Source organism: Leptopilina boulardi, unplaced genomic scaffold, assembly GCF_019393585.1.
Source record: "Leptopilina boulardi isolate dan_hultmark-lab unplaced genomic scaffold, ZJU_Lbou_2.1 LbouV2_190, whole genome shotgun sequence".
Taxonomy (NCBI): domain Eukaryota; kingdom Metazoa; phylum Arthropoda; class Insecta; order Hymenoptera; family Figitidae; genus Leptopilina; species Leptopilina boulardi.
The window spans coordinates 386,314-397,293 of record NW_026137741.1 but is presented as its reverse complement, the minus strand read 5'-3'; the positions used below and the strand labels follow the sequence as shown (position 1 = coordinate 397,293).

The following is a 10,980-nucleotide window of genomic DNA, read 5'->3' as shown; positions in this document are numbered from 1 at the left end:
TCTTCTCTCTTATTTCTCTATCTTCATTCTCTTTTAGTTCTCGATTTCTTTTTTCTTTCTTTTCTCTTTCTTTATTCTCTGCTTCATCTATTTCTTCCTCATTCTTTTCTAAAGTCTGTGCACTATTCTTTGCGATATTTTTTTTATTCCACTCTTTTTCTTTTTTTCCTTTAACTTTTCATCTTCCATTTTTTCACTTTCCGCTTTGGGCTGCCTTCCGCTTCTCCTTGTAGAAGTTTTATTTTTGAATAGTTGGACTGAAAAATTAAAACATTACTCCAATATATTCAACAAATAATTTTTATACTGATATAATACAATTTTTCTAAATTTAGTGTAAGACTTTTTACGTGAATTTAGAAACACTAAATTAAATCATTTTTTGTCAAACAAATATAAATTGTAACGAATTTGTATACGTCGTTGTTGCCGGGTTTAATATGTGTGTACTTCGATTAATCTCGGATGAATCCGAAATATGACGAATGTAAAGGCTGAAAGGTATGAGGCATTTGGCTTCTCGTGCGTAATTTCATAAGAGGAAGGATCGCTTCTCGGGCCAGACGTTTCTGGAGTCCCGAGTAATATCTATCTGAAAACCCATAAAAGGGGTACGTTGTGATAAGTGATAAGTATAAAAAAGTGCAAGAATTTTGATTGTAAGTTAATCCAAATTTTGTATTTGTAGTTTTTCATTGGGGATATATAATATCCAATCTCTCTTTCACAAAATCGCTAAACACGTGGTGACGCCATCGCCGAATTTCTGGGTCTGGTGAATATTGTGAGAATTTGACGATAATTGCATGTCGAAATACGACGAACAATCATCCAGACGAACCTCAAATTTGTAAAGGTGAAGTTTTTGGGCGCACGAAACATCGAGCAAATAACGAAAGATAAGTACTGTAAATCTAATATATCTCTATCTTGAGATTGCCCGAAATCAACGGGAAACATTCAAGTCAAAATCGATCTTCCTCTTACATTTATATGTTATGTGTTGTATGTGTATGAATGTGTGAATATTATAATAGATATATGAGACGGAAATTATAATAGAAAATCTTTTTATATGAACAAGAACCGCTGAGTATTATATCACAATAAATTTTAAATTGACTTTAAGTTATTTACTCTGAAAATAATTAATTAATTACCCTGAGATTCTTACATTTTGGCGCCCAACGTGGGGCAATATAAATCGATATAAATTAAGTTTTAAATTGAAGTTGAAAATTTTCATTTAAATAATATATTCGTACGTGATAAAATTTAATAGTGTTAAATATTTAAGCTATCGATAACATGGCGACAAGGAAAAAGGCTCAGGACGACGAGATTCAAGGGCAGGCATTGTATCAACAACAACAACAGATTGACGAGCTGAAAGGCGAGCTAGATAGATTGCGTGCTGAGCGAAAATCGACTACTCAAGAAAACGAATTGCTTCGCCGGAAAGTTGTCGAAATGGAGGAGATCAACAAAAGGTTGCAACAGAGTGCAGCGCGAAACGTAGGTAATACAGTTGACAAAAATAGTCCAATTGCTGATAATTTAAATAAAAGAAATAATTTACAAAATAATAATTCTAAAAGTAAAACAAATCAAATAAAGCCAAGTGATGACTCATCTAGTAATCAAAGTGAAAACGACATTCAGATAAATAATAATGAACCTTTAAGTGGAATTTTAAAACATTTACAAGCGTTACAAGTAAATTTGTCATTGCCAGTGTTTGATCCTGATAATACAAATCCGGTTGAATTTATACGGAATTTCGAAAAATATTGCGTGAGAAAAAACATTACGGATGGGGACAGACTTTTAATAATTGAGGATGCATTGAAGGGTTCGGCAAAAATTTGGTTGGAAACGCTTTCGGTGCCTTGTCTGAATTACAGTGAATTTAAAGATTTATTTCTTAAAAATTTTTTTTCTATTGAAGTACGCATGCAGCTTAAAAGCGAATAGGAAAATAAAAAATACTGTGATTCGGATGGGTCACTGCAGGCGTATTATAATAAACAAATAAAAGTAGCAAAAATAACCGTACCTAAGATGGAAATATATGAAGTAAATTTCATTATTATTTGTCAGTTTCCACCAAGAATTGGAGATATATTATCAACGATTGATTATTCGGATAGTGAAAGAATCTCGAAGGCAGTCGCTCGGTTGGATTTGTCTGGGGGATGGAACCAGGGACGAAATAGAGAAAACGTGAATCCGAATAGTAGTCATGGTAAACATAATTCGAATAATTGGGAAAATAAGAATTTATCGACAGAAAATAACTCGCAAAATAATCGGGGGCGAAATGATGATAGACAAAAGGATTTTCGTGAAAACTATCGAAAAACGGTGCCGAATAATAATTGGCGTGCCCGAGAAAATAGACAATACGATGAAAATAATGAAAAAACGGGTCGAATAAATACATCGCAAGGTGCAAATAATACGGATCGTGACAAGGTGCATAGAAGTGCTGCGAATGTTCGTACATTACAAATAACCAAGAAAAATGAATTTCTCGAAATGTTATGCTGGGACGTAGAACCGGAGGCGGTAAATGATCGTAGCGAAAAGGAAAATCGTGATAATAGTCCGCGAATCGTAGTAAAAATAAATAGTGACGAATATAATATGCTAATTGACACCGGAAGTGAGGTGACGTGCATATCTGAAACATTTTATCAATTAATAAAAAACGATACAGGATTACTCTAGATGCCAGTTGCGAACGTGTCAATTCATGGAGCCATTCAAAATAAACAAATTACAATTAGAAAACAAGTTCAGATTTCTTTATAGATAGGTAATCAGGAAGTGCGATTTCCGTTTTTAGTTATTCCGGGGTTACCCACAGAAATCATCGCTGGTTCGGATTGTCAGATGTATTTCGGCATGATAATTGATTATGAAAAACATAAAATTAAAATTAAAGGAGAATATTTATCGGATAAACAGGTTAAATTTTTCTCGGAAACGATAAATAATTTGACGCGTTTCTGTCAACATGTACGAATTAATGATCATTTTTGGTATCATAGCATAAAAAATGAAGACAATAATTCCTCTGGCCTTTTTTTTATTCATGATGATCGGGTTAAAGAAATAGAAAGTTTGGGGGATGCGAGGGACAGTGATCAAATAGATAAGAAGTCAGATGATTCTCGCGGCTTTGAATCGGAAGTGCATTAGTATGTAGAAAAATTGAATCTGTTGACTGACGAACAAAAGAGGATAGTCGTAGATCTGTTTATAACTAACCGTGAAGTTTTTTCGCTAAAGCCGGGATGCACGTCGAGTTATCAGCATATAATCAAACCGATCAGTGATAAGTTGTATGTAAAAAAGTCATATCCAACGCCGATTAAGTTGCGCGATTTGATAGATGATCAAATTTTAGAGATGGAGGACTTAAAGATTATTGAAAGATCCGACGCGCAGATTTGTAATCCGTTGCGGATAGTTAATAAGAAAAATGGCAAAGTTCGGGTGTGCCTTGATGCAAGATGGATTAATAAATATATAGAATATAGAAATATATAGAACCTGTTGCAGGATGTAGACGGAATACAATTTATGTCAACCACCGATTTCGTTATGGGCTATAGGCAGGTGCCACTAGTTATATCGATGATTTTTTTATCCCATCTAAGAGTTTTGAGGAACATGTTGAGACCTTAGATATGTTATTTAAAAAATTGATCTCGTTAGGATTCACTTTGAGTTTGCAAAAGTCAAATTTTTTTTGCGAGTCAGTTAAATTTCTCGGAGTGATAATTGATAAAGATGGAGTTAGGGCTGATCCCGAAAAATTACAAACAATCGAAGATTTCCCCATACCGCGAGATAGAAAACAATTACAAGGCTTTCTAGGGGTGTGTGGATTCTCGCGCAGATTTGCCTTGAAACACGCGGAATTTGTAACTCCGTTTCGAGATTTATTGAAACCCAATGTCAAATGGAACTGGACAGGGAATCATGTTCATTCATGTTTGCCAACTGTTACTTTCAAATAAAATAATTAACTAGTGACGAAATAAATTATACTATAATATTGTAAATTTAAAAATTAATAAATTTTTTTAATTAAATTAATTAATTATTTTTTAATTAAAATGATTTAAAGTTTCATTTCTTGAAAAACTCTTTAACTCACAAAAAATGCCCTATATATTTTTTTAGAGAACCTTTGCGTGAGAACAAAAATTCTATTTCCGAGGTTATATCTTAAAAATTTCTTAAATTAAATTTTTTTTTCCATATTACACAATGTCTAATAGAAACTTTTAATCCTATGAAAAAGATAATAAATATAAATGCAATAAATATTTAATTATTAATATAAAAAAGAAAAGTAAATAATTTATTATTATTATTGGATAAAGTTAAATTATTTTCTTTATTTTTTTGTTAGGATAGAAATTAGAAATAAATGTCTCCTTTTTTCCTTTATTATTATTATGTTTTATTTAGTTTATAATTATTAATTATAAAAAACTTTAAGGTTTAAATTCAGAAATAAAAGTGTTAATATAATAATATTAATAATTATCGTTGCCTCGAATTGCCTTTTTTATAACTTTTGAGATTTGACGTGTTACACTTGAAAAATTTTTCAGGCTTTTAGATATTTCTTTTAATTGCTTCATTTCTTCATCGTGGAAAAATCCTTATGAATTTAATACATTCTTGATTCTAAAAAAAATTGTTAAATTATAAAAGAAAGCAAATATGAGAAGAAAAATACACACAAAAACAATTGCACCAACCTAAATCTATCAAAATGGTACCATTTTTTTGAGTCATCCGAAAGCTAAAAATTTTTTTAAAGTGAAAGTAGCTTTGAATCGCTACGTAGCGAAATCTTCGTAGCGCTGTCGTTATTTGTAATCCCACTCCAGCATTGGGATTACTAATAGCGCTAGTCGCTATGTAGCGCTTTTCGTTATTTAGAATTTAAAACTTACATATTTATAGTGAAATTTGTTCCAAATCATGACCAAAATAAAATACCGTTGATAGTTTCTTCAAAACTTAAACTTCAAGATGGTAATTTAGAAGAAAATATAAACATAACCCCTCTAGATAAGGACTTTGACATAGAATTCATGTCAATTTCCTAAAATATTTTATCTACGTAGCAAATAAATACAACATGAAGGTGGAATCAATTCTCTAACTTCATGTTTGCCAACTGTTAGTTTCAAATAAAATAATTAACTAGTGATGAAATAAATTATACTTTAATATTTTAAATAACGTATTAATTTAATAAATAACAACTTTAAAAAAAATAATCTAGTTTAATGTTAAAATAATTTATAAATGAAATAAATTTTTTTAATTTAATAAATAAAAATTAAGAAAACTAATTTTATTGCAAGAATTAAAAATAATAATTGCATGAGATTTAAAATTAGGATATTCTTTACCAGCCTAAAGTTAAAAATTGATAAATTTTTTAAATTAAATTAATTTAAATTTTTATTTCTTGAAAAACTCTTTAATTCACAAAAAATGCCCTATATATTTTTTTAGTGAAAAGTAAATAGTTTATTATTATTATATTATTGGATAAAGTTGAATTATTTTCTTGATTTTTTGTAAGGATAGAAATTGGAAATAAATGTCTCCTTTTTGCTTCCTCGTGGAGGAAGCTTTGTAGTCCTTTCATTTATAAAACTTTTCAAAGTGGCGGAAACAAATTTTTTTCTTTATAGAAACATGTTATATGAGATCCTGATCAATTGTCCGGATGTATGTGTGTGTGTGTGTGGATCCCTTTTTTGTTTAGAAGATAACTTTAACAGGTTCTAATGGATTTAGATAAAATATGGTAGGCTCATTTATCATATTAATATCTCAAATCTGACCAAAGGATTTTGAAAAATACCCTAAAAAAAAAAATTTTATCGTCTTTTATCCAAAAATTTTTTTTTAATCGAAAAAATTTTTAAATAGAAAAATTTAATGTTATATATAATAAAATCGTTTTCCTTACGTCAAGACGAATCGATCGATATATATAAAGTATACATTTAAGGTAAATTTAAAGAATTAATGAAAGTTAAAAAATCAAAAATTCACATTTTGGCTATAAAATTTTGTGATTTTTTAAATTGAAGTTTATATATGAAATAATTGTATTCCTTACGTGAAGATGAATCGATCGATATATATAAAGTATACATTTGAAGTAAATTTAAAGAATTAATGAATGTTAAAAAATCAAAAATTCACATTTTGGCAATAAAATTTTGCTTTCTCCACGAGGAAGCAAATTTTTTTGCTGATCGTAAAGAGGAAGCAAAATGTTCATGTAATGAACATCTGAATTTACAACTTGTTTTAGAATTGTTTTGTTATATACTTTCTAAAATTTAATTATTTTTAATGTTTTCGATTACATATTTTCAATAGTTCACCTTAATAACATTAGAAAGAAGTCATGAGGCGTTACAATTACAATTATTTTAAAAAAATTGCATAGAAAATACATTTTTTCTTATATGGGGTGTTGAATAGATTGTCAATTTCAAAATCTGCTGCCGATTGTCGTGATTTAATGACTAACACTGAATATTTAAGTCAAATTTATTTTTTGTAGCAATTTGACGTATTGCAATCAAAAAATAAATTTGACGTCAAAGACAAATCAAATTACATAATGGACTCTCTAAATGTAGTTTGTTAATTTACTTCCGAAACGTCAAAAAACTACACTTATTTTGTGAATTTATTTTTGGATCTACACAATATTCAATTGAAAGTGAATTTTTAATTTAGTTTCGTTTCAGAGAAGATACCTGATTCAAAAATCTTTTTAAAATTAACTAATTATTTAAAACTTTAATTGTAACTGCATTCAAATTTCATATTTAAAAAAAAATTAATTTATGTGACCAATTTCAATTCTGTGATTACCCTCATTTCGATATTGAGGCAGATGTAAAATTGAAAATGTATTTTGTTTGCTTAAAGGCTTTTTCCAGTACTAGATTAAAATATAAATATATTCATTATTTATTTAGTTTTCTCAAACAACCAAACATAAATAAAATTTAATTCTCGTGAAGTAATCTCTGTTTATAACCTTTAAATAATTGAATTTTTTTTTTAAATTCATCTTTCACCTTTTTGGAAGGTAAAAGATAGTATTATTCCAGTTATAATTGTAGTAAAAGAATTTCAGTGTTTTGAAAATGTTTCTTTTTACAGAAATATATTGAAGCTAATTTGAGGTGAAAGATAATCCATATGCAAACTCGTTACATCAACAACAGTTCTTCATGTGCTCCTGATCAATTCTGCGGGTGTGAGTGTGTCTTGAAAGGATGTCCTTCTTCTTATGACAGAAATTCTTAAAAACTTCAAAATTGAAATACAAGTTAGTATTCGTAATATATATTTATATTAATAGGTATATCTAAACATACTCAGAACAAAAAATTTAAAAATTATCTAAAGAAACTTGTTCAAAATTATTTTAATTTATTTTTTAATAAAATTTTTTAAAAAATAAAAATTCTTTTAAGTATATAATAAAAATAAAATTCTTTTGCATTAAAAAAATAAATAATATTTAAAAATTATACATTTCATTCAATATTAATTAATTTAATCGAAATTATTATTGTATTTTTAAAATAGAAGTTTTTATTTTTTGTTTTTTAATATATCACATTTTTATATAGATAAAATTTATCTAACATATTAAGAAAATAAATTAAAAATTTTATAATTTGAGTATTTTCCATGATAAAGTATGTAATTAAAGAAAAACAATTCTAATACTTCTGTGATGAGAAAGCATGAATGTTTGTCTATTATAAAAAGGAAGGAAAATGTTTATTGAATAAAGAAATTTTTTCAGTCGAATTGGACAACTGCCATAAGACATGCAGAAGTAATTTACACTCCGACTGAAGACGACAAGAAGGCAGTTATAGGACAAAAGGTTTACTATTTACTTGCAATTAAACTTGTCGAAAATATATTTAACTCATTTTTAATGTGTTTTCTTCTTTTAAAGGATTTGCTGCCTGTACCAGACGAATAGGAAAGTGGTTTGAGTGTGGTCAAGGTATTCATCACGTGTTTTAATAAATTATCTAAAAATTCATTATTCAATTTCGATAAGTGCATTGTTTTACTTGTTTCTTTTAATATTTCTTTAAAAATTTGCATTTGATATGTTTTATTTTGTCATTTACTTTTTATTACTTTCTCTTGCATATTATTGCTTATTTATTATTGTAATGGTGATTCTAATCTTGATTAGTTATATTGATAGTGATTTTACATTGTGATTAGTAATAGCTATTTTATTGGTGATTATGATAGTAAAGCAATGATTCTAAGAAAGTTATAAATTTGATTATGATTGTTAATAGTGACGGTGATTATGAATTATAATTGAAATGGTAATTGTGAAGTATGAATATGATGATGAATATGATAATGTGTTATCGTGATTGTGAATTAAGTTTAGATTAGTCATTGTCGATTATAATTACGATGGTGATTCTGCTTGCGATTGGTTTTAGTGATAGTGATTTACATTATTAATGGCCATTTTGATGGTGATGGTTAATTCTAATTATGATTGTTATTGGCGATGGAGATTATGAATCATAATAAAAATCATAATTGTAGATTATAAATATGATAATGAATGTGGTGATGTGTTATTGTGATAGTGATCGTGAATTATGTTTAAAATAATAATTGTAGATTACAATCACGGTGGTGATTATAGTTGTGATTGGTGATAGTGACTCGGATTATGAATTATTATTGCGATATAGATTGCAGTGATGATAGTGATAGTGCTAGTGATTTTCTCCATATAAATTTCTAGCAGTAAGTGTTTTTAAAAATTATCATTGACTATTTTTTAAGTTTCCTTGAGCCCTGCCCCTTTTTCTCAATATTTTCTATTCTCGCTTTGTATCCAATAATTTTATCATCAATAACGCGACACTGAAAGCAAACTATATATATAATTTGAGTCCACATTATGAACTTTTATTAATACAGGTATACTGTTTTGTATATAGTTCCAAATCAAAAGGCAAGAAAATAATTCATGTTTAGTAGAGCTTCATTATATTAACAATAAGCAGGATCAAAATAATCAGGATTGTTTATGAAACTGCCTTAATATAATTCAAGTGCAAATTGGAAAAAATTTTGACATTTTTACATTAAATAGAGAGTTTTATCAGTAAAAATCCCAGATAACAAAATGCCAGGCTCCTGGGTAGCCCAGCGCTAGCCCGGTGGCCGATTGACATGCCCGTTGGGCAGGCTAGAACGCAGCATCTTGTGCGCGCCATTGATAGCCATAAGGCTCGCCCCCGTGGCAGGCACCCGCATGCCGGCAGGCTGTACGCCTTAGATACCGATAATATTTTAATGTATAAGAAACATTTTTTTTAATAAAAATAAGTGATCGGATAAAGAAACAATATTTATGAACGATAACACAAATTTATTGCTTTTTTAAATACAATGTATGTTAATGTACACTTAGACGTATTTTTATGTAATTTTTTAGACAATAATACTTAGAAATTTTAACAAAAGTCCAAAAATTAAAAATAGGGAAATTTTACACAAACTATAAACATAATATCGACAAAATGTTCAGCAGCGATTGAATCATATGCCAAAAGTAATTTTCACTGAATTTCAAATTCGTTTTCCTGAGACTTCTTGACATACACTGTCAAAAAAATCTGTATTAAATTTAATAAATTGTATATGAAGCAAATATGAAATACCAGTACTGTAATTTAATATACATTTTTATTAAGATTAATATACATTTACATTAAATTTAATAGAACTTGTACTACATTTAATGTGAATGTATATTAATGTATATTAATCTTAATAAAAATGTATATTACATTTCAGTACTGGTATTGCATATTTGCTTCTTATACAATTTATTAAATTTAATACAGATTTTTCTAACAGTGTATGTCAAGAAGTCTCAGGAAAACGAATTTGAAAAAGAAACGTGATTCTAAGAAACAATTAATTAACGTGTAAATTATGAATAACAGTGATTAAATAGAATTTGCGCAGACCAATAGCGATTAAATCACAGAAGTGAAGCAGGAGCAATTTTCATAAAATTTAAATAGAAATTTAGCATAAATTAATTTCCAATCAGGTAAGTTAAGCTAAAACTTACTTACTAATATAAGAACAAATTAAAAATTAATTTTTTCAACATCGAATATAAATTTCAACAACACTAAGATAAAATTTGGATAACACCAAAACTTTAAAGAGTACTTTAAGTAATAAAAAACAGCAATTCTTAGGATTCATTGAAGTTTTCTTCTTCCTGATCTGATGCTTCCCTTGTTTTTCTTCAACTTGAGGCGGCATCTTTGTTTCGTAGCTTTGAATATTAAAAGCATTGCAGCTTTATAAGCTGTCTTATTCGCAGGTCCAATGAACAATGGACAGTTAATGGCAGCCTCTACAACATATACATAAATATTTCTTTGGTATCAATACAAAAATGAAGCAAACTTAAAAATTAATTAAAAGTTAACAAAGGAACGAATTACGGAAGTTTTTTCTGTAACTGTTAATTCAAATCTCAAGATTTCAACTCAAAAAATTTTTAAAAAGAACTCTATTATAAAAATAAATTTTCAAAACTGAATTCTTTTTTTTTATGCCAAATTATTTTGCAAAAGAATAAAATACCTACTAAGAAAAGAGAGAATATTTAATTGAAAAGCGTTTTAAGTAATTAAATTATAAAAAAGTTAAAATCAAGATTTTTTCGAAAGATTAAATTTTAGAGAATTTTAATTCAAAAATATTTTAAAAAGTTGAATTTTTGAGTAACTTTATGAAAAATAATCAATATTTGCAAAATATTTTAAATACAACTATTCAAAATAATTTAATTTTGAAAGAGAATTTTATACCAAAGGAAAA

At 27.9% G+C, this 10,980-nt stretch overlaps 1 protein-coding gene across 1 annotated transcript; it reads left to right on the top strand.

The window, feature by feature from the left end:
* The first annotated feature begins 1,308 nt into the window (after nucleotides 1-1,308).
* LOC127277922 (probable cyclin-dependent serine/threonine-protein kinase DDB_G0292550) lies at nucleotides 1,309-8,071 on the top strand. Its single transcript, XM_051299370.1, has 4 exons — nucleotides 1,309-1,761; nucleotides 2,101-2,670; nucleotides 7,886-7,969; nucleotides 8,045-8,071. The coding sequence occupies exons 1-4, from the start codon at nucleotides 1,309-1,311 to the stop codon at nucleotides 8,069-8,071; spliced, it is 1,134 nt and encodes a 377-aa protein (XP_051155327.1).
* The last annotated feature ends 2,909 nt before the right edge of the window (nucleotides 8,072-10,980 follow it).